At 35.6% G+C, this 25,384-nt stretch overlaps 1 protein-coding gene across 1 annotated transcript; it reads left to right on the top strand.

Annotated features, from left to right (window-relative positions):
* Positions 1-351: 351 nt before the first annotated feature.
* On the top strand, positions 352-24,880 carry LOC132309999 (probable glycosyltransferase At5g03795). Its single transcript, XM_059808242.1, has 7 exons — positions 352-459; positions 577-640; positions 923-1,131; positions 21,019-21,222; positions 21,357-21,568; positions 23,388-23,736; positions 23,816-24,880. The coding sequence occupies exons 1-7, from the start codon at positions 352-354 to the stop codon at positions 24,560-24,562; spliced, it is 1,893 nt and encodes a 630-aa protein (XP_059664225.1). The 3' UTR covers positions 24,563-24,880.
* Positions 24,881-25,384: the final 504 nt, after the last annotated feature.

The raw sequence follows: 25,384 nt of genomic DNA, 5'->3' as shown, positions 1-25,384 counted from the left end.
AAGAAGGTTCCTACAACCTTAAAGGTTGATCCAGTCACAAGTTCAAGTTCCACCCCGCTAGGGGTAAGGAGGAAGGTTCTTATAACCTCAAAGGTTACTCCAGTCACAAGTTCGAGTACAAGGATGGTCCACCCAAGGTCAAAGATTTTTTCTGACTCCATCACTGTGCCAGTCATGATGACGAGTACTACCTCGTACGAAGAGCAATTGAGGACTATAGCCTGTGCAATTGAAAGATTACAACACTCTCTCAAGGAGTAAGATCTGAAAATTGCCTCACTGATAGAAAAGTTAAAATTGTGTGACGACAATGCTGAGTCAAGCAAAGGCCGAATTCCTCATTCTAATTCCATGCCGGAGGACACTCCAATTGATGATCAAAATGGCGTGTCTGCCAATCCAACAATTGATGTTGCCTCTGTTACCTCACTTTCTGTCCAACAACTTCAAGACATGAAAGTGAATCGCATAAGAGAACAATAAATTGGCGTTTCTCAAAGTGCTCGTATGTACTCAAAGCCTTACACAGAAAGAATTGACATCTTAAAAATGCCGGTTTGGTATCAACCTCCAAAGCTTCAACAGTTTGACAGAAAAGGCAATCCCAAGCAACATATTGCACACTTTGTAGTGACTTGCGGTAATGCTGGTACCGACGGAGATCTCCTTGTCAAGCAATTTGTTCGTTCCCTCAAAGAAAATACATTTGATTGGTACACAGACCTCAAAGTTGGAGGTATTGACAGTTGGGAACAGATGGAACGAGAATTTCTCAACCGTTTCTACAGCACTCGTCGTACTGTAAATATGCTGGAGCTTACAAACACAAAACAGATGAAGGGTGAACCCGTGGTTAACTACATCAACCGTTGGCGAGCACTAAGTCTTGACTGCAAGGATCGTTTATCTGAAATTTCTGCAGTTGAAGCATGTATGCAAAGCATGCGCTGGGAGTTTCTTTACATCTTACAAGGGATTAAGCCTCGCACATTTGAAGAGCTTGTTACTCGAACCCACGACATGGAGCTTAGCATGGAAAATTATGGTGCTAGGAAAGATGTTCCAGATATACCCGACAACCTTCAAGAAGATGAGGAAAGTGAATCAGAAGAAGAAGACAAAATACTTCTTGTAATACCCCGATAATTTTAAAAGATTTATTAATTAGGATTAATTATTTTATTTTATTTTTCAATGATTTATTTTATTTTATTGAGTGCTAGATTAATTATCTTATTTTAATTAAGTTATATTTCGTGATTATGTATGATGATTGATTGTTTGTGTGGTTGATTATTGATTGAATTATTGGTGTGTTGATTTTATTGGTATTATATGACTTAGTTGTAAATTCTTGTTTGTTTATGTGCTTCATGTAATTAGTTATTTTAATTTCTGTATTTAATTAATTATCTTATTTATTTAAATTAATTGGATTGGGCTTAAGGAAAGTTGGACCAAAAGATGTGGTCTTGGGCTTGTATGAAACCTTATTGGGTTAATTAATGAAGGTCCGTGGTTATTTAATTATTTAAATGATCACTTTTGTATCAATTATATTTATATATATATATATATATATATATATAATTATATATAAATATAATTCATTAATAATTGTTATGGAAAGATATATATATAGATATATATTTATTGATATTTATAAGTATATATGATTTAATTAACTAACGAGTTAATTATGGAAGGAATATATATTTATATATATATATGTTTATAGATATAAATTATTTAAAGATTATTATTTTAATTCATAATACTAGTTGGAATAGGATTTGGAATTTAAGGTGTATAAAAATACACATAAGGCTTTAGGGTTAAAGGTTTTTACACATTAGAAAAATAAAACAGACAGAGAGAGAGGAAAAAGAAGGGCTGACAAGGAGGAGGTCGGATCTGAAAAGGAGGACGTCGGAATTGGAAGAGATAATTAAAGCTTAAAGCGTCGGTTTCGTTTCGAAACCTTCAGGCGAGTTTTCTCTAACTTTCCTCTTAGAACTCATAAGGATTTCACCTTGAGTATCAAGGCTTTAATTAAATTTATTTGTTTAAAAATTATGGTTAGATCGGAATAATTAAAAAGTATAAACTATTATATTTGATTTTTAGATTATTGGATTTTAATTGATATATATAGGTGTTATGTATATTTTAAAATCAATCTATAGGTGGATTTGTGACCCAAGAGAGTTAATTATGGTTTCTTTATTTTCTAGAATTGTTCTGTAATTTTCTGGAATTTTTCTGATATTTTTAGGAATTTATTAGGATTTATTTTCTTATTATTTGTTAGGAAAATAATTATATATATATATATATATATATATATATATATACACTAGGTAACTGGCGCATGTGGAGCGGCGGCACAATAAAGAATTGATCCAGTGCGGCGCGGTGTAGGATAATAGGGTGTATACGCCAATTAGGGCCATTTGATTAATTAAACTTATGTGAATTGATATGGTGCATCGCGGCGCATAAAACTTTGGTGCGCATGTGTATCTGGACCATAGAAGTGGTCTGGTCAACTATGGGATTATTTGGTGTATTGCAGACCATGAGAAGATGGTGCACTCGATGATCTGGACCTTAGATCTATTATAGTTAATAAAAAATAATCTAGTGTGAGCGTGTTCATTTGCGCACTCATTTATAACCATTGGATGCGGCATAAAGGAAGTGATGGATTCAGTGTGGTGAGCTCACGGTAGCTGAAAGAGCTTAGCCAATACCAGCACACAAGGAGGCTTGAATCCAGCGCGTGCAAGTGCATAGTAAGCACGTGGGCGCGCGTGGGTAACTATGTTGGCCTAATTCGACACTAGAAATTAAAACGGTCATAACTTAGTCATTTTAAATCGAAATTGGGTCATTCTTGAGCTCAAATTCAAGGATTTTTCGTCTTCTTTCTAATGGTACCAATTTCATTATCAGATTCCCATCCTACTAGGAGATATTTATGTTTTAGTGAGAAAGTGTCGGAAAACTATTTAAACCAATATGGAGTATTTAAAGGAAACTATTTCTGACATATTTAGTTGCACTAATTTGTGTAAATATAATAAATTAATAATTTGTTATGGAAGGAAGTGTATATATATATATATATATATATAATTATTTATATATGTGTATATATAGTTTAATTTGTCTATGAGTTGTATGGAAGGATGAATATATATATATATATATGTATGTATGTATGTATGTATATTGATTTTAAATAATCAAGGATTATTAAAGGTGTTAAACACACATATACATTAAATAACATATGTGTAGGTATATATATATATAAATCATTTAAGATGATTAATATTATCATTCTTATTTGGCATATCTTAATAGGCTGGTTGTTAAATTAATGATATGCGTATAATATGCATGTGATGGCTATGTATGATTTAGCATATTGTTAATTTTAAAGTTAATTCATGGTTAAAGTGTGGGCATGGATGAATTGTCAAATGATTAAATATATTACCTAAATATTTGTATGAATAGAATACATATATGGAAAGTATGGATGAATTGCTAATTAAATGTATGAATAAATATACCTGTGGAGGCATGGTTGAATTGCCAATGTATAAATATACATACATGGAGGCATGGTTGAATTGCCAATGTATAAATAAATATACTTATGGAGGCATGGTTGAATTGCCAATAGATAAATAAAAATATTTACAATGGCATGGTTGATTTGCCAAAGCATAATTACGTTGTTATGTGTTAGATGATTAAAATATTATTTATGGTTGTTGTATGTATGGATTGGATTAGGGTAGATATTCTTAAATGAGAATAGTTTAGTACTTACTGGTTAGTGTATTATTTTACATTAATAAAATAATATTGGGGAAGACGTGGATGATTTGTCAAAACTTGGATTTTGGATATGTGATTTAAACAATTAAAATCATTATCGGGTTGGGATTAAATAGAGTATTTCTTTTATTATAATTTGTTGTTTAAATGATTAAACAACTGACTAGGATGGGATTAAGGTCAAAGGAGTTTTTATAAAATGAAATGGTAGATTGGTCTAGGTATGAATATTATTTTAATAATTATTTAATAGGTATGGAAATTTAATAAACCTATTAATGGATGTGATTAGTATAGTATATAAAATTATATATAGACATGTATATCGTGCTTTATTAAAGTTAAAACTTTATTAGGTTTGGTTTTGATCAGAGATGATCTGCTTATTGGTTTTCAGAGGCCTGGTAGAGTGAACTTGCTCGTAGGGTTTAACCCACGATTTATTTTTCAGGTTATTAGAGGTTCCAGTCTCGAGGTTGAGGATCCGCAGCTGGGAGACTGTCATTCGTCTATTCATCTTGTGTACTTTTAAATAGTATTGGATTATTGGATAATGTTTAAGGGGTCCTTGAGTTATGGGATTTTCGAATTGTAATTGTTGGAGAATCATTAAGTAATATTTATTTATTAGTTTTCTTCAGCGGTTTATTTATTCTTTATTATTCATTTTTGTATTCTGTGCTTGTTAAATACTTAAATTGTTTTGATATCCCTTGATTTTGTGCGCGGACTTGATCAATCCGTGTTCCAAAATTAGGGGGTATCACACTTCTTAACTCAGACGACGAAATAGCTTCATCTTTCATTATAAGCATCATCTCGAAAGACTTGCATCAAGAAACAATGACTTCAACCAAAAATGCAAAATCACAGGGGGCATTAAGTCAAGGAAACCAAGAAGAAAATCCTCAAAGTGACGACGAGATAGTCCATACCCTTCAGCATAGGTTTGGATTGCCGTCTGATTCTTACAAAGTTGGAGAATAATAAAAATTGATGATGCTCCCAGATACGAGCCTAAACTGTCGACGATGCTCCCAAATATGAGTCTAAACTATCGATGATACTCCCCGACACGAGAATAAACTGTCAACTTGAAAAAAATGACACTCGTTGACATGAGTTTAAACTGTCTACCTAAAAAAAAAAAAAAAAAAAATTAAGAACTCCTTGATACGAGTTTAAACTGTCTCCTAAAAAAAAAAAAAAAAAAAAAAAATGACACTCCTTGACACGAGTTTAAACTGTCTACCTAAAAAAAAAAATCAAGAACTCCTTGATACGAGTTTAAACTGTCTCTCAAAAAACAAAAAAGATGACACTCCTTGACACGAGTTTAAACTATTTACTTGGGAAAAAAAATATCAAGAACTCCTTGATACGAGGTTAAACTGTCTCCCAAAAAAAAAAAAAAAATGACACTCCTTGACACGAGTTTAAACTGTCTACCTGAAAAAAAATATCAAGAACTCCTTGATACAAGGTTAAATTGTCTCCCAAAAAAAAAAAAAAAAAAAAAAAAAATTGATACTCCTTGACACGAGTTTAAACTGTCTACCTAAAAGAAAAAAATATCAAGAACTCCTTGATACGAGGTTAAACTGTCTCCAAAACAAAAACACAACACTCCTTGGTACGAGTATAAATTGTCCGCCTGAAAAAGCAAAAAAAAATCAAAAACTCTTTGACATGAGTATAAACTGTCTACCAAAAAAAAAAAAATTGTGAACTACATGATGACTTGATCCCTGTTTAGGGTATGTAGGCATCTTGGAAGTTTGTTCCAAGTTCAGTCAACCTAAAAAAAAGGGGCAAAATGTGTTCATCGCGTGATATCAAAAGTGATTCGTCACACCTTGTCAACTTGGCATGCCACTAAAGTGTAGTTGCAAAAAAAATTTTGGTCTATCGTCGGAGTTGTAGCTATAAAAGAAATTTTGATTTGGCAAAGTGTAGTTGCGAAGAAATAAATTGGTTCGTCGTCTGACTATAGCTGCCTAGAAAAATTGTTCTCACCGCCGAGGTATTGCTGAGAGAGAAATTTTGCTTGCTGCCAAGGCGTCGCTGAAGAATTTGGTTCGTCACCAAGGTGTTGTTGTAAAACTCACCACTAAAGTGTTGTTGAAGGAAAAAAAAAAAAAAAAATTCTGCTTGCCGCCGAGGTGTTGCTGAGAGAAAATTTTGGCTTTCCGTCAAGGTATTGCTAAAAAAATATTTGCTCGCTGTCAAGGTGTTGCTGAAAGAGAAATTTGGCTTTCAGTTGAGGTGTCATTGAAGAAATAATTCATAGTGTCGCGAAGATATTGCTTAAGTAAAAACAAATCACCACACGAAGGCATAGGCATGCAAGTTTTATCTGTCACATCCTTACAGCATCTACAACAAATCTCTATCTTCGAGACAAATATGCACAGCACACTTGCATAACTCGGTAACTTCATGTCAAGTGGCTATTGGTTGAGTCAGATCTTTTGGTGGAGCTTCGGCTTATGATAAGCGCTGAATTCTGTATATTCAAGCGCCCTAAATTACATTAACAAAGTCCATTAAGTGATTATTTTATGTAGATTAACTCCATTAGCATGTTTTTATGCATTTTCAGGTTAAAGTGCAAAAAGGAAGCAAAAATGATGCCTTGTGGAATTTTGAACAAAAATGGTGCCATTTCTGAATTTCTGGCAGCAGTAGATCCTGACTTTTGTCGCCATTTTCGACCTAGTAAACTCAAGAACTGGACTTCCATCATAACATGAAATATTTAGAGCTCTGAATCAGCTTTCCAAATCTTCAAGCTGTTCGTCATTCGGAGTTCGGAGCAGAGAGTTATGATCTTCTTAACAGAGGTGCGCAGAACTGCCTGGCAGCACTGAAGTACTGCATTTCTCCCCATTTTCGACCAACCAAAAATTGATCGGTTGGTCAATCATACATCAACCTTCACAATAGCACGAATCATTGTAAAATAGGACTATTGGTCGGGTAAGCCGAACCACTGGGACTGCGCTAGTCTTAAGGCAACCTAAGTATCTAGAGTTATTTTAGAGTGATAAGGGGTGTTCATAGAGGGTTTGTTTTGTTTGTCACTAAACTACAAATTCAGAATGCATAAAACAATAAATTGAAGGAGATTAAAAGAGAAGATTTAGAGAAGGAAGTCTAGGGAAGTGAGTCCACTCCAAACCTCTACACAAGCTAATTATATGATTAATTTGGGGAATTAATGTAGAAATGACCTTGATATATAATAATACATGACTACTATAATATCTTCAAGAAATTCAATTAATTAAAGAGTAAGAACAACCTATCAAAGCTTCACATGGTTGAGTTACCTAAACTAAGATGCAACCCTAGACATGCTCACTAAGCTAGAAATTGTCAAACAATTAATCAATTGGTGGAAGCACATGATATCAAGTCACAAGATTAACTCATCAAAAGAAATTCTTAAGCTATGGATTAACAAGCTACTCAAAACCATGCCATTAAAACCGTTCCATAATCTTAGTTCCATTGTCACTATGAAACTATAAGCCATACACTATGAGATTAAATAATCTAAGACAAGAGTATGTAAATCAACATAGTCATTCAAACATTCAAAATCTTCATTACAATTTGTAACATGATCTAGACCCCAAACCCACACTCCACTTCCCTTCCCACTCTCGGTCACATTCCAAATCCAAGCCACCCCCACAACCTTCTCAACCAAACCACCTTCACCATCCCCCTCACCTCACAACCAACAACTCAATCTCACAACCCCTCACCTCTCGGCCTCCCTCTTCATCTCTCCCTCTAACCCCTCACCTTTGGCCACACACCACATACAACCCTCTCTCACTTCCACCCCACCTTCCCCGTTTTCCCTCTAATGCATGCATGCATTCACTCCATGTGCCTCCATTCTTATTCTTCTTCTCAAGGTATGTGAGCTTCATTTTCTTCTCAATTCCTTGCCTTTATTTCCTTTATAAGGAGGATGGGAATGCATTGTGGAGGTTGTGTTATTTGTGGTTGATGAGTGCTCTATGCTAGAGCTTGGTTTGAGTGTAAAAAATTTTTGGTTTTCTTCATCCCTCCCACTCATCTTCTTATTCTCTCTTTTGTGGTGCACGCCAGGTGCTCGCTGAAAGTCCTCAACCAAGTCCACCTCTCTAAATGTCTCGTGCCGGTCCTTCTCGCCCTCCTAGACCCTTTGCGGGTGCCCGTGCTGTCAATCGTGAGCGACCACGTGATCCTTGGGATCGCAAATAACTCCACTATGAGCTTTCTTTTCCGCTCACCGATGCCTTTGATAGTCTCCCCACAACTTCGTGGGCTATAGCCGAATTGACTAACCGGCGTCTGCAGCACATTTGCTCGCCCCTTGCCAGGGTTGCCTACCCCCGTGTAGTGCGCCTCTTCTATCAGAATCTCCAATGCCCTGAAGAGCCACCCATTTCTCTCACTACATCCATTGATGGCACCACCTATGCTTTCACTATGACTGACATCATTCAGGTTTTTGGTTGCCCCATTGAGTGCCCCGATGACATTGTCAATCGTGAAAATCTCCCTTTATATGAGGAGCCGGATACATTAACTGTGGAGCAGATTGCCGCTGCCATTTGCACTGTTGACGATCCTACCAGGCCCCGGTCTTTTATCCGCAAAACCAATCTTCCGGAACGCCTCTGGTTCATTGACACTGTCTTCAAGCACAATGTCTGCCCTTTGGTACATAGCACCGAGCGTAGGGGCCTCCTTTTGCAAGCCTTATATGCCATGGACCAAGGCCAATGGTTCTCCATCCCATAGCTCATTTGGACCACATTTATGAAGTTTTGGCATGACGCTCATAATGCACGGGTTCCGCGAGTTGAAAATCGGAAATTGCCTTTGCCGTTTTTCATCACTCGGCTCCTTCAGCACAAGGGTTTCATTGTTCCTCCCCATGAACCAAAAGGCGAAAAGATTAAAATTTTTACCAAGCGCCGTCGGATCAATGTTCTTAGCCATTCTAGTACCCCTCAGCCTGCTGCCCCCCTGTTCATCCAAGCTCCACCTCCTCCTCCTTCTGAGGATGCTTCCACAGCAGCAGCCGCTGCAAGGGTAGAGCCTCCGGTCGACTCTCACCAAGACCAGGCTTTCATCCGGGCTAGCATTGCCGGTATTCATGAGCGACTGGATCATTTTGAGAATTCTTTGTCCGCGTACACTCAGATTCTGTGTGAGACTTCTTCACGTGCCGAAGAAGATCGTCGTCTTGCTGCTGAAGACCGTCGTGTCGTAGCTGAGGAATGTCGTTTGGCTTCCGCTGAACGGCGTAAGACTCAATCTCTCCTCCATTCCATCCTCGCCCGTTTACCCTCTGGACCGTAGCTTGTTGCGAGCGTTGGCCCTTATCTTTTTGTTTCATATGTACATATTTCTCTTGTATCTTTTGTTTTCCTTTTGAACTTCCGGAATTTGCTATGTATAGGTTGCTCTAGTAGACATGATCTATGTACAGCTCTTTTGTAATCATGTCAAAACTCTTTTTGAAATGCAAATTCTCTCTTTTTTGTAACTTTATGTACATTATTTTTCTATATTTATACTTGTGCTATTAATGCTTTTTGTGGTTATTTCTTTTTGTTCTTCGTGATACTCTCCAGGTTGCGCAGTCCAATTCAAGTTTGAGGGTTTTGTATCCCCTGCCGTTTCCTCCCCCTGGGTATTTTTGTTCCTTTTTATACTCTTTGTCATTTTTGTCTCTAACTTACATCCATGTCCCACATTGAGGACACTGTGTAGTTTAAGTTTGGGGGTGCACCAAAGCATTCTTGGCATAGTTTTGGTATCATATTTTTTGAAAAGCAATGATAGTGTAACTTGGAACTTGTCGGAGACAAAGCATATGTTTAATACCTTGTGTATAGAAGCAATTGAGAAATTTTTGAAAATAAAAAAATTTGAAATTGAAGTGATCATGCAAATACAATGTAGTCTGTATAAATGCCTCAATTAGATTCTTGCTGGATTTACACTCTTATAAGCTTCACAATGCACAGATGCACATTGGAAACTTAACTGTGAGTCATGCAACTTGATTGACCTTGACCTTGGCCTAGTTAATCTGATTTGATGAACCTGATAGATGGATACCTTTGGCATGAATTAAAAAAAAAAAAAAAAAAAAAAAAAAAAAAAAAAAAAAAAAAAATTGAAAAAATTGAAAAGATGACCAGTTGACGTTCGTAGCCTTTCCAACTCGAGCTATTAAGCCCTAGGAGTGTCTCTACACTTAGCACCCTAAAGCCATCTGGTTTGGGAGTTGTTGGCCTAACGCTTGCTACAAGGGTTGGTTAGAAAGCTTAAGGGACTTAAACATTGCACGGTCATTTAAAAAAAAAAAATTGTAATAAACATGGTTCGCTAGAGTTCGTAGCCTTTCCAACTTGAGCTATTAAGCCCTTTGGAGTGTCTCTACACTTAACACCCTAAAGCCATCTGGTTTGGGAGTTGTTGGCCTAACGCTTGCTACATAGGTTGGTTAGAAAGCTTAAGGGACTTTAGCATTGCACAACCATTCTATGTTTCGCTAATGAGTTACAATAAATTGTCAACAGGCAACAAAAGTTGTCTTGAAAATAAAATCATGCCTTAGGGACTTCGTGTAAAGGGAATTCATTGATTTTAAAACTTGTGCCTTGGAATTGGAAAAAAAAGTAAAAGCCGCATGTTGAGAATTCAATTCACTTTCACTGAAGTAGAGTTGATTTCCATTTAAGAGATGACAATTGAGTTATTTATATGGACGATGATGTTGATGCATGCATGTTGAAATGGTTTTTGTAAATTTTTGTATCAATGCTTCATATATGCAAGGTAGTTTTCCCAATGACCCCATCTCCAGTTTTTGTCTGTTTCAAGTTGTATTTGAACTATGTATCTATTTTATTTTACCATGGTAGATATTTTTGTAGTAGCAGTCCCATGTTTGTCATTCCATTGAGTTTTACATTTTGGTTTTGCTAAGGGACTAGCAAAATGTAAGTTTGGGGGTGTGATAAGCGCTGAATTCTGTATATTCAAGCGCCCTAAATTACATTAACAAAGTCCATTAAGTGATTATTTTATGTAAATTAACTCCATTTGCATGTTTTTGTGCATTTTCAGGTTAAAGTGCAAAAAGGAAGCAAAAATGATGCCTTGTGGAATTTTGAACAAAAAGGGTGCCATTTCTGAATTTCTGGCAGCAGTAGATCCTGACTTTTGTCGCTATTTTTGACCTAGTAAACTCAAGAACTGGACTTCCATCATAACATGAAATATTTAGAGCTCTGAATCAGCTTTCCAAATCTTCAAGCGGTTCGTCATTCGGAGTTCGGAGCAGAGAGTTATGATCTTCTTAACAGAGGTGCGCAGAACTGCCTGGCAGCACTGAAGTACTGCCTTTCTCCCCATTTTCGACCAACCAGACTTGAGAATTGGGTCTTCATCAAAACATGAAGTTTTTAAAGCACTGAATCAGATCTCCAAATCTTCAAACAGATCATCATTCGGAGTTCAGGGCACAAAGTTATAGCAGTTTTACCAAAGTAGGTCAGTGCTGAGCAAGAAGAGCATGTTACACATTACACTAATTTAGAGTGCTCGAGACCACTCTTCGAGTGCTCGAAAATCAGGCAGATTGCACTCGAAAATGGCTCAATTTCAGCCACTTGCACATTGGTTTCCTCAATGCCATCTTCCTTCTTTATGAAGTGGTTGGAGGTGTTCCTTAGAGGAGAGAAAGCCTTGACTTGAGCTTGATAAGAGAGAGGAAGGAGCACACAAAAGAATATCATATATTCTACAAGATTAGAGGAGAGAGAAGAGAGCAAGGAGGAAGTGTTCTTCAAGCAAAAAGAGGGAAGCTCGAAAATGGCTTGTTCATCCATGCTTCTTCCTTCTTCTAGCTCACTCATGGGTAACTAAACTCCATCTAAGGAGGTGATGAAGCTCTACCTTGTAAGCATGTCTAGTTTTTGATTTATTTTGGGGAATGAAATGTATATTTGGTTAGTTCCATGGTCTAGAGCATGTTACAAATTGTAATGAAGATTTTGAATGTTTGAATGACTATGTTGATTTACATACTCTTGTCTTAGATTATTTAATCTCATAGTGTATGGCTTATAGTTTCATAGTGACAATGGAACTAAGATTATGGAACGGTTTTAATGGCATGGTTTTGAGTAGCTTGTTAATCCATAGCTTAAGAATTTCTTTTGATGAGTTAATCTTGTGACTTGATATCATGTGCTTCCACCAATTGATTAATTGTTTGACAATCTCTAGCTTAGTGAGCATGTCTAGGGTTGCATCTTAGTTTAGGTAACTCAACCATGTGAAGCTTTGATAGGTTGTTCTTACTCTTTAATTAATTGAATTTCTTGAAGATATTATAGTAGTCATGTATTATTATATATCAAGGTCATTTCTACATTAATTCCCCAAATTAATCATATAATTAGCTTGTGTAGAGGTTTGGAGTGGACTCACTTCCCTAGACTTCCTTCTCTAAATCTTCTCTTTTAATCTCCTTCAATTTATTGTTTTATGCATTCTGAATTTGTAGTTTAGTGACAAATAAAACAAACCCTCTATGAACACCCCTTATCACTCTAAAATAACTCTAGATACTTAGGTTGCCTTAAGATTAGCGCAGTCCCAGTGGTTCGACTTACCCGACCAATAGCCCTATTTTACAATGATTCGTGCTATTGCGAAGGTTGATGTATGATTGACCATCCGATCAGTAAGATATCAGTTCCTACGAATAGCACGGATCACGAGACGGCTTAGATGGATAGATGTGGTGATTCACACTTTGCGTTAAGCTTCGTCTGGTGGAAGTTATAGGGAAGAGGATGATCTTATCAACCGGTATGGTAATTGAACCTTCGGTGGTTATTGCGCTATCCGTTGTGGTTTAACATGTGGACATTAAAACACCTGCTGTTACCAGGGAAATGGAAGTGGTCAACTTAGAATGTTTGAGCTGACCCCACAGGAGGTAGTACCTTACCCAGATGAGTTTAAGGTACTGAAGGACGATTAGTAGTTATCTTTCTGCTTCTAGGAAGGTCGGAGTGACTGAGCTGTAAAATTCATAAATTTTACGGTGCAGTCAACTGGTTATGGTTAACATCACGACATATAAGGTTAGTTTTGGGTGCAGTACGGATAGAGACAGGTATATCACTGTTTCTAAGTGTATCATCTGCTAGCAAAGTGGAAAATTGATACTTGGATATCACTGGAGGTTTTAGCCACTTCCTATTTCGAAATGGGAGTAGGACAAATCAGGAGGGGATGATTGGTAGAAGTTACCAACATTAGTTGGAATTTTAATTCCATATGGTTTAAGAATAGGGGATAGAGCAAGTTCGCTTAAGGACTACACTTTAGTGGTGTTTACTTTGGCGCTTCTTCTCCGTTCTCCGTTGCGTTGATAACGGAGTTTTAGCGTATGGTTATTAAATATAGAAGATAACTGGTGCTGTGTCCAAGGAGTTTTCTGAAGGTGTTAGAGCAACAATTATGCTTCGCATCTCTAGACGGGATCTGTGATCGTGATATTATATTTAACCACTGCAAATATGCTTGGGATTTATCCTAGGTTGGCATGGGTAATTGGAAGTGTTACTTAGCTTTTCAGATATTGTCTGTGTTATTGTTAGCACAAGGGGGTTCGTGCAACAATGTCTGGGATTTTGGATAGTTGGTGGTGTCGATCTCTCATTGGTTGGTCTGGCCTGGAAACGAGGTTATATGATAATATACCTTGACTTTATATACGGATACATTGGAGAAACATACTCTCTTTTAGTAAGGAGTGTGTATGGTTTGGAGGCGGCAATCGGATTTTGTAGATAGTTGAACTCGTACATAAGAATTCTCTATCAGGAAATGGTTGTTTAGAAGGAAGGTTAGTTTTCTGTATTACACTGCCTTTTCACGGATTTTGCTAAACGCGTTAGGCAGTTGTTTATACTATAACGTTACCAACTTGTTAAAGCGCTGCATGTATAAGAATTCTATGCGTCTGTTCTATGGAACATGGAGGAATAGTGATTATTACCCTTCGCTTTATTTTGGGTACGATTGGAGCGTTGATAGATACAACCTAGGAGTTGTACATTTTTACTATTTTTCTTTTACATAGAAACTTGGTATGTTGTTGGTTATGTTAGGAATTTGGTGGAGCTCATATAAGCGGCTGTGCCACACGAAAACGAAAATGAATTTTGTACAGTAATTAATTCAGAGTTTCGTGAATTCCGATGACGGAATTCCTTTTGTTAGGGGGGAAGAATGTAATACCCCTAGTTTTCAAATGGACAAAATGGGAATTTAATTTTACATTTTGGTTTTTATTTCATTTTTATTTGATTATATGACTTAGTTGTTTGAATTGATTGTTTTATTTGGGGAATTTATTTTATGTGAATTTGCTTAGTTGCTTAATTATTAGTTGTGTGTATTTAATTTAAATTGCTTAATTACTGTTATGTGTGATTTAATTTAATTATTTTATTAGTATGATTTTATTGACGTGTCTTGTTGGTTTGTTTATATAATTTATTTGTTAATTGTTTATTTAATTTAATTTTTTTTGCTTTATTTACAGTTATGCTTGGGTGACTCATTTGGTTTATATTTTAAATGGTCATGGATATAGATTAGGGTTAGGGTTTTCTTTTACGGGGAGCATTTAGCCGACTTGTAAATTAGTCGAAATTAAAAGTAGGTTAAATATAGAATGAAGGCCTATATATATTGAACAAAATAAGTCTGCTAGGGTTAGAAAACCCTATGCACGTATTAGTTTTGAGAAGGCAAAACAGAGGAAAAAGGGACAGTGACCAAAGGAGGAAGGGAATGTATTAGGTTTGCCGGAATTTGCAGACGAAGGTTGAAGGTTTAAAACTGAAACCTAGAGGCAAGTCTCTGTTCTATTCTTTCCCCTTAATTCGTGTTCTGTGCATACCTGGTTAGACTTCAGGGTTTTAATAAAAGATAAAACGGATTGACACAAACATAATAACATGTTTTCCATGCAGATATGAATTTATTTGACCTCAGTGAGTTAATTGTTTTGCATACTGGTTGATTTTCTGTTATCTGTGTCATTTACGTTTAAGCCTGTTTTATTGAGATTAGTAATATAATTGGATGCCTTACAATTATTCTGAGAATGAGTTTAATCCCTAGAACAAGATTTTAGAACAGTATCTAATTGCATCAAATTAATCTGAACTAAATCTGTCGCAGCTTGCTTAAAATTGGTTAACAGAGGTGTTGTAGTTGTTGCTTTAGAACTTGTGTTCCTACACATGTTAGGGCTGGATCTCAGTGGTTTAAACTTGTTTAGGACTAATATTGAACCTAGAATAAGAATTAGAACATACCACAGAGGCTCTGTAATCACCGGAGTTGGAGAAGAAGACGCAAAAACAGACGACGGCATCTAAGAGAGGAAGAGCAGGCTCCTCCTACTCTTAGAGCCGGCTCCCAAGGATGGGGGAGCCGGCTCTTGCAGCCCTAGAGCCGGCTCTCCCTTTAAATAGAGCAGGCTCTCAAATTTTGGAGCCTGCTCTTGCCCAGAAATTGCATTACTGTGTGATTTTGTGCGTGGTTTTGACTATGCAGTGTATTAGGACTTCGTTTAAATTATTTTAAACACTGTATGGAACTATTTTAAACCTAAACTTAGTCTTTAGGAACATTAATTTAAACTGGGATTAATTGAGGGAGAAATACAAAGTCTAAGGGAAACTTAGTGTAGTGTACACTGTTGTATCCACTGGAACTTAACAAGTCGTATGGATGATTTAATTGGGTAAAATTGTATTTTTCCATAGTGTTAAGTATGGTGAATTAATTAGAAATCAACTATACTTAGGTTGGGTTTAATTGATACTCAAATTTCTATTAACTGTATCAATTCATGGATTATATTGGAGGATTTGGTAGGTTTATATACCGGAGCTTGGCAAGGTTGTTATGTATGATTTAAATATACATATAAATTATATTTTTATAGTATTTGAAGTATTGGGAATTAACTAATTTTCCTTATGCTTAATTTGGATTTATTTGATACTTAAATGGTACTAAATTGTATCAATTCAGGGATTATGTTGGAGAATGTAAATGTGTGTAAATTATGTATCAATTTACATTATTGGAGTTGGATTTTGGGCTCTGCATTAAATGTCTAATATTTATGTACATGAATTAACTTGTCTTGTGCATATTATGGATAATGGTTGATGGTTATTTAATATTGATTTATCAACTATGTTAACTGGAGGATTGTATGTACCGATATGGGACGGTGACATACTAGGTAAGGATTAGTTCAAGCACTAAGTCCTACCTAATTTGGAATGAGTTGGATTAACCATAAAAATATTAAGTCCCACTTATATGGATGTATATGAACCGGTATGGGACGGTGTCATATTAGGGATGGCTTAGTTCAAAACACTAAGACCTACCTATATTGGGAATGGATTAGTTCAAAACACTAAGTCCGACCTAATTTGGATTCAGGTATGGATTAACCATATAGGTTAAGTCCATCACCTACATGTGTCATATCAATTGTGAATTGAATGATTTACTATGGTTTCAGGATGGATGTATTATACAGATATCAGACCACTACACAGATGGATGATATTCTATATTAGGAGGAGTACGGACTTTATATATTTATTATATGTGCCATGGTATGAGCCTGAGTCTCAGGACCATGGTTAGGGCGCATAAATCGCCTAGGATGGATAACTGGACATAGGTGTTATCCCCTGGTAGGTCTAGGTACTCATGCCCACCTTAGGGTGCGTATTTGCATGTTACCTTCTATTCAGGCTGAGACAGACCTACTGGACTAGCGAGCGTCCTATAGTGTGTACTATATATACATATATGGACTACTCTAGATATTGTTGAGTCTTTCTAGGATGTATCTGCGTATCGGATTACTGTTTGGATCGTAGTAGATCAGGACTTGCATGTGGGCCTGACCCACTCTATTATTTTTCAGGTGTTCGACAATACCAATCTTAGAGCTGGATCGTGTTGATGCAGATACAGACACTCACTCTTCCGGTTACATAGGATTTCCTTTCTATTTTTAATTTTGGATTTTAATTCTGTAAATTTATTTAAGGATTTGGGATTAGGGGTCCACTAGGTGGATTCCCGAGTTGTACGGTTTTAAATCATATTAATTTATTTATTTCAAGTTTGAGGATTCTTATGTTAGATTTCTTTCAGCGTATTATTAATTTGTTCTTAATTCAGTTTTATTTCTGCTTGTTTACATATTAATTGTCTGATATCCCTCGGATCTGTGCTCGGACTTGATCACCCGTGGCTCTAGAATCGAGGGGTATTACAGTTTAAATAGGCAAGGGATTTGTATAAATTGGAAAGTGAAAAATCCAATAAAAATAAAAAAAATAAAAAATAAATAAAAAAAAGGAAAGTTGGATACTTCAAGTCCCACTTGAAAAAGGAGACAAGTCCTGTTATACGTGGGACTTGAAGTGGGGGCAATTTGTAGACATTAAAATTTTAGTAGGCTTTAATTTTGACAAATGGACTCATTAAATATGGGCCTAATGTTTAATTAAGTTATTTAATTGGACCAAGCTTGGTCCACTTAAATTATTTAATTAGCCCAGCTTAGATGATTAAATTGAAAGATAATTATTCCTAATAAAATATATTTGGAATAATTATTTTTAAGGATAATTATCATAATATAACCGGCCCGGCCCAGTTATGATATTTTCCTTATCAGAAAGGACACGTGTCATCTTCCTATGGATCCAAGAAGTCTATAAATAGAGGCCTGGAGGAAGGGAGAAGGAGGACAGAAATCCAAAGTCCAAAAATCCAGAAATTTAGAAATTCAAGGGACACAAATTCAGAGTCTAGAAATCCAGAAGGTCCTGAGGGCAAACCTGAAAGCGAAGAACACCAAGCACATCCAAAGTCGTACCGTTCTTCACCAAATTCAACAAATCCTCTCTGAAAACGAAGAACAACAAGCACATCCAAAGACGTGTCGTTCTTCCTCAAATTCAACAAATGACACAATTCAGAAGTCCAGAAATTCAGATACAAAGTCAGAATTCAGAAGTCCAGAAATTCAGACACAAATTCAGAATTCAGAAGTCCGGAAATCCAGAGACTTAGAAGACACAAATTCAGAATCCAAACCCAAAAGCGAAGAACATCGTATCGTTTTTCATCAAATTCCACGGTGATCAACAACAAGCACATCTAATGACGTGCCGTTCTTCATCAAATTCCACGGTGATTCAAGAATAAGCTCGTGCAGCCCTTGGATCAACCAACTAAAGGAAATCGAATCAGAGGACTGTCTTATTTGTAAAGAATATTATTGTAGAGGATTGTACTCAAATTTTTCAAATTAATAAATTACTATTTGCTCCATATTTTGTTTTATTTGCATACTTACAAATTTTGTGTGTACACCTCTGTCCCGCTGTTATTGTTATATATATATATATATATATATATATATATATATATATATATATATATATATATCTAAGAGTATAATGGTCATTTAAGTCACTGATATTTTGAAATAAATAGGATTAAAAACTTAGGGACAAAGTTGTCTTTTTTCATATTTTTAACGGAGACTTTAACGGAAAAATATAAATGGACCTAAATGATAATTATTTTCGAAAGATATTTGAAATTAATATTTGGCCAAACTTGAGGGTGTGTTGGTAAAATTAACCCTAAAGTTTAATAACTAATACGGTGATTTGAAAATAAAACATAGGGCAATATTGAAGAAATTTTGGTTTATAATTAAAGTGACTGAGTTTCTGTTACAAGGGAAGACTTGTACTACATCGGATCCGAATGGAAGTGAAATGGGTATAAATGGATTGAGTGCTAGCCCCAACTAATACCTTAAGTTTTTAGGTCGGCTGACAATACTCACCCATTACAATTGGTATTAGAGCTAGACTAGATCCCTGATTCAGTGTCACGCCAAGTATCCGATCTGAAAGGAGCCCAAGTGTGCCATCCTAATAGACAGGGTAGCCCGACCGCAAAACAACATTAAATGCACACACGATTCAATTGATATGATTAAAAAATATTAAACACAAAAAATTAAAATGAGTTTACCAATCATAAATATCACATTAAACAAATAAACCCTAGATATACACACATTCTTCTTACAATTCCTCTAAATTAGAGTTTCACAATGGATGCTTTATAATGTTACTTACCTTTTTTATAAAATTGTAATGAAAATCTTGTTGATTGATGCCTCATGAAGAAATTTTAATCCGAGTTAATATTGTATTGAAGATAGAATCCTAAATCAGATTTTTTCTAAGATATATTTTCGTGTATTGATTGTCAAAAATCTTAAATCAAATCAGATTATGAGACTTCAATATAGTATGATTTGTGACCTCGTCCTAATAAATATGAATATTGGACCAATACAACAACCATGGGTCCTGGGTATGGCCCATGGGTTGATGTTGATTCCTCTTAATATTATTTACTAATAAATAACGACTCATGACCTAATTTACTGGTTGTCTTGGACAAGTCAAGCCGACGGTTCCAGTCCTTCTCCGCGTAGTGTGAAACACACACTCTCTCTCTCTCTCTTCCATTCATTGAACGAAGAAAATATTGCTTCAACTTTATGATATAAAATAAACAACAGACCTTTTTATTAGAACCCGTTTGGGACTTGATTTGTTTTTTTGTATTTTTGTTTTAATTTGAAATAAAATAAGTATTTTATTATAAAGTGTTTTGAATAATATTCGAAAGCTTAGTAACATTTATTTATTGCAAGATTTTTTAAAATAAAAATTTTAAAACATGTTTGATAAAAAAATATTGAAAGTTTTAAAGATATAATGGTTAATTTAAAATGCATTTTAAAATTTTAATTTATATTTTTTACAATTCATCTATTTAGAACATGCAAAAAATATTAAATTGGAGTTTCGATTTTTAGCCACTGTGCACGAAACATTTTGGTACTGTGCAAAACAAAACAGTTTTACCAAACATATTTTATTTATTTATTATTTACTGTTATAACACTTGACAAAAACATAAATACAAAAAATATAACGCATACCAAACAAATCCTTAATTTTTCTATTTTTTGGTTAATGGTACTATTTTTACTTCTAATTGAGATATTCTAATAATATATGGTTTAATTGGAGAATTGAGAACAATTGCATCACACGATTGACCACTAGAAGGCTGTCATTCTCGTAACAATATAAATATACATATTTATAACATATCGGTTTATTGTTAGTTAAACTATAATAAATTTACTTGAGAAGGAAAAATGATGAATGGACTTATATGAAGTCATCTCACCAACGTCAGGTTTCTTTATTATTATTGTTATTATTATTTATTTTGCGTGATTATTTGACTAACTTATGAATAATTTGTAAATGTGATTATTTGTATATACTAAAAGTGTAATGGTAGGAAAATCGAAAAAGAATTACCTAATTAATATCGAATTTGACATGGTTGGTCATTCTTATCACGTGTTAAACAATTATTTTTAAAACTTTTTAAGTAGATGAAGTAGATAAAAATACGTTAGATCATACTTATTCAAGGTTAATTCATTGATCTCCTTATCATTATTCATACTAAAATTATTTTTTTAATCAGTTTTGAGATTTCAAAACATTTGAGTGTATAAAAACATCAATAAGATTCTTACAAAACAATGAAAACACAGTTTAACTAAACTGCCTAATATCAAACTTAATGTGTGTGTGTATATATATATATATATATATTCATTTTTTAGGTGAGTCTTAACATAGTGTAAAGGGTAGTGTGAAATGTGATAGATATTGTACAACAATATTTAACCATTCTGAATTTTCTATATCTGTTGTGATTTTTTACCATCAAAGTAAAATTTCTTCAACCCTTGATATTATTATTAAATGAATAAAGTAAAATATGTATATACTTACTATATGATTTAGACTTGAGGGTAATGCGAAGCCTAATAAATATTGTACATTTACCTATTCTGAATTTTTTATATCGGCAAAAAATGTCTTGGTATAGGTAGAAGACTTCATATTATCATTCTCAGTCTCAGTTTTTGTTATCTTACTTGTAACCCCTTTTGTTGTCATCTCCTTACTCAACTATACACTAGGTCCCGACAGATCTTGGGTTTTATTGTTCTCTCCATTGGAAGCCCTTTTCGGTTCTTCCTTTTTCAATGGCTCGTTTCAGTCCAAAGATTCAACTCTGCAATCTCCATTGGTAAGAATACATACGTACATACATTATATTATGTTATGAATCAACAATTGGTTGTTCTTTCATTACTCATTTGCATACCAATTAATCACTTTTTTTTTTTTAATTTTTTTTTTGTTATGTTAATTAATAAATAGGAAGAGGGGACATTTAGTACCAAAAGCCCTGCTACAGTGTCCAAAGGAGTTGCTAAGAGAAACACAAGATTAGAGAGGGTTGAAGCTAGTTTGGCCAAAGTCAGGTCTTCCATTAAAGAAGCTGCCCAAAATGGCAACACCACATCTACCCATGAGGACCCTGACTATGTCCCTAATGGCCTCATCTACAGAAATCCCAATGCCTTTCATTGGTACAAATTACCCATTTCAATTCAACTACTCTTTGTTGAATAAATAATGTATCATATACTATAGTATAATTCATTTAATATTATTTGTAAATATAATATTTATTATAATAATCTATATATATATTTATATAGTTTAATATCAAGAAAATAAAACTATAAAAGAACCTGATAAAGTCGAGGCTAGAATTTAATTCTATAGCCTTAAGACAGATACGCCCCGCTACGGTGCTAACGGACTCTTCGGCGTCTATCTCCCAAGATACAACGATTTTTCTTCCTTTGGTAGTAGCACTTCAAACCAATGGAATAGGCGAACCGACTCGGTGTAGCACTCTCTGTTGAACTCAGACTCGGAGACCAGGATTGAACCCTAACTCAGAGACCAAGATTGAACCCAAACTTGGAAACCAAGGTTCGAACCCAATCTAAACCAGTTTAGGTTGAACTCAAACCAGTGGCTGAACCGAACAAAGAAGAATTAGAAGAAGAAATTCAGAAGAAGAGAAGAAGATTTCTGAATTGGTGTGAATTGAAATGAACCCAATGATGGGTATTTATAGGCTTGTTGGTGCCTATTCTGAATGGGTGCACCCATAATCCGAATGGGTGCAACCATTGTTGACCAATCAAAACTAAAAATTTGTTGGTGGTTTTTAATTTGTAAAGGGTGCAACTCTTGGTTCAAAATTAAAACTGAATCCTTTTAATTATGATCCAGCCCAGCCCTTTAATTTCGTCCAGTCCAGCAAGCAAATAATCCAACTCGGCCATTAATTTAGTCCAGTAAACAGGCCCATTTTGATAAGTCCAGCAACAAAATAAAATACAACCACATAGGCCCATCCCAACTTTGGGTAAAAAGTTAAACCTATTTCACAATCAAGCCCCGCCTGGGGCGTAGTTGGTTCGGATCTAGGTTAGCCTAGGTCCTCCCTTCTTAAAAACTTGGGTGCCCTTGGGCCCGAACCCAAATCCCATACTAGACATATATATACTCAAGGTTGCTTTGGTGCCTAGAAATGAACCCAATGATGGGTATTTATAGGCTTGTTGGTGCCTATTCTGAATGGGTGCACCCATAATCCGAATGGGTGCAACCATTGTTGACCAATCAAAACTAAAAATTGGTTGGTGGTTTTTAATTTGTAAAGGGTGCAACTCTTGGTTCAAAATTAAAACTGAATCCTTTTAATTGTGATCCAGCCCAGCCCTTTAATTTCGTCCAGTCCAGCAAGCAAATAATCCAACTCGGCCATTAATTTAGCCCAGTAAACAGGCCCATTTTGATAAGTCCAGCAACAAAATAAAATACAACCACATAGGCCCATCCAAACTTTGGGTAAAAAGTTAAACCTATTTCACAATCAAGCCCCGCCTGGGGCGTAGTTGGTTCGGATCTAGGTTAGCCTAGGTCCTCCCTTCTTAAAAACTTGGGTGCCCTTGTGCCCAAACCCAAATCCCATACTAGACATATATATACTCAAAGTTGCTTTGCTACTTTTTCGATGTGGGACAAGCATTTCCCACTTTATTCACACCCATTTAGGCTTTATAAATCACTTACTTTGGAGCCAATTTCTCATTCACCCGGAAACGAATTTGAGAAAATAAATATACCACGTTCATCTCCTCGCAGAAAGGAACGCGCTCGTCAATAGATTCGCAAAAATTTTTTAGCGGAATCTTTTTAAAAATCCTTCCAAAGTTTGCATTTTCTAATGCCGTTTCCAACACTCTTTCTTTCTTAATTGTGTATTAAATGAATATATATATATGTGTGTGTGTGTGTGTGTGTGTGTGTCTTGTATGAAAATTGTAGGAGCTATCTAGAAATGGAGAAACTCTTTAAGATCCATGTCTATGAAGAAGGAGAGCCTCCATTGTTCCACAATGGACCGTGTGGGAGTATATATTCCACCGAGGGAAGGTTCATTAGTGAAATGGAACAAGGGAACTTATATAGAACCAAAGACCCTGACGACGCCTTCGTATACTTCCTTCCATTTAGTGTGGTGATGATGGTTCAGTACCTCTATGAGGTCGGTAACTATGGATTCCAAGACAGTGGTCATATTGTTGCCGATTATATAAACGTTATTGCAACCAAACATCCCTTTTGGAATAGAAGCCTTGGCTCTGACCACTTCATGCTCTCTTGCCATGATTGGGTGAGTTTTGGTTAATTTCTCAGACTTGGAAGTAAGTGTTTTGGCCTGGTGGCTAATGTTTTGGCTTCATGGTTTTCAGGGTCCAAGCACAACTTCTCATGTACCAAATCTATTCAACAACTCAATCAGAGTTCTTTGCAATGCCAACACTTCTGAAGGATTCAGTCCTTCTAAGGATGTGTCATTGCCTGAAGTCAATCTCAAAACCAGAGAAATGACAGGGCTTCTTGGCGGTCTCTCTCCTTCCCAACGTTCAATTCTCGCCTTCTTCGCTGGTGGACTACACGGCCATATTAGGCACCTGCTTTTAGAGCAATGGGAAGGCAAAGATCAAGATGTGCTCGTATGTAAAGCCGTTCCAGCCAGAGTTTCCTACGAGGCAATGCTGAAAAAGAGCAGGTTTTGCTTGTGCCCCAGTGGGTACGAAGTTGCAAGTCCACGAATTGTTGAAGCCATCTTCTCGGAATGCATTCCTGTGCTGATTTCAGAAGGCTATGTCGAGCCATTCAGCGACGTTCTGAACTGGGATGCGTTTTCCATCACCGTGCCAGTGAATGACATACCCAATATAAAGAAGATACCAATGGGCATATCTGAAGCTCAGTACTTGACAATGCACACAAGGGTGAAGCAAGTGCAAAGGCATTTTGTGCACAATGGACCGCCCAAGAGATTTGACATTTTTCATATGATTGTTCACTCCGTTTGGCTGAGAAGATTGAATGTTCATGTTAAGGAATTGAATTTTGAAGATGATCGACATCGATTACGAGATAATGGCTCAACTCTAAAGGGTTTTGCGCTCACTGGAAAGTACCAAATGTAAATGTATTAGGTTCCAGGATCAAATTGTTTGATAGTGAGCTAGCTTCCAAGAATAACATTCAGATGATCATCACTATGCGACTCAAACTGAACTTTTTGAAGACTTGATAACTGCATAATTGCCTCTTCTATTGGTCCTTCCAAGAAGGCTAAAGAGCAGATCATTTTGGTTTTGATTTTCACTTGCTCATTCCTCTCTGTTTTGTTTAAATTTCAGCTTTTACTAATTGCACTTTTAAGATTGATCCATCAAAGATAAAAGTAGAATGGTACTTGCTTTGAACAGATGTTGTAGTTAGGCTTGTGAATTTGGATTCGAGTTGAGAATAACATGATCAAATCTATATGCTATTTACTTCTCATAACATTCTTGATCAATGACAATATAAACAATGATCTTTTAGATATGCTAATGTTTTTTTAGAAAGGATGATGAAATTCTTAATGACAAGAAAGGGCCTCTGGATTAGGTTTTAGGATGCCACTTCAATTTTTGGAAATGGGGCTTATATATGTAGCTGCCCTGTTTCTCTCATGCTACGCCATTATCAAATCAGAAAATTGGTACCCAGACATTATTGGAGGCACATTTCTTATAATTGATTTCTACAAAGAAATTGAAATTCAATTGACACAATAATCCTTTAGGGAATGCCATGTCGTGGGATTAGATATTGGTTCCCCTGGCAGCAGCACAGTAATTTTTGTTCATTTTTCCTTACTCTCTCCTGTACTAAATTTTTTTTTTTTAAAGTTTATTCTCTTTTAAGTATTATTTATGTTTTAATTCTATAAATTTGAGTTATATCTTGGCAGTCATTGT

The sequence above is a fragment of the Cornus florida genome, unplaced genomic scaffold (genome assembly GCF_030987335.1).
Source record: "Cornus florida cultivar Cherokee Brave unplaced genomic scaffold, ASM3098733v1 CherokeeBrave_3.0.0_Hap2_Chr05, whole genome shotgun sequence".
NCBI classification, from domain to species: domain Eukaryota; kingdom Viridiplantae; phylum Streptophyta; class Magnoliopsida; order Cornales; family Cornaceae; genus Cornus; species Cornus florida.
This window is presented reverse-complemented; position numbering and strand designations above follow the sequence as displayed.

Bases quoted from the DNA above. Each gene is read 5' to 3' on its own strand.
- LOC132309999 (XM_059808242.1), top strand. From the start codon at position 352: ATGCCGGAGGACACTCCAATTGATGATCAAAATGGCGTGTCTGCCAAT. The intron at 641-922 runs GTAATGCTGGTA...AAATTTCTGCAG, and splicing joins ACACTTTGTAGTGACTTGCG to TTGAAGCATGTATGCAAAGC. The intron at 21,223-21,356 runs GTAAGAATACAT...ATTAATAAATAG, and splicing joins CAACTCTGCAATCTCCATTG to GAAGAGGGGACATTTAGTAC.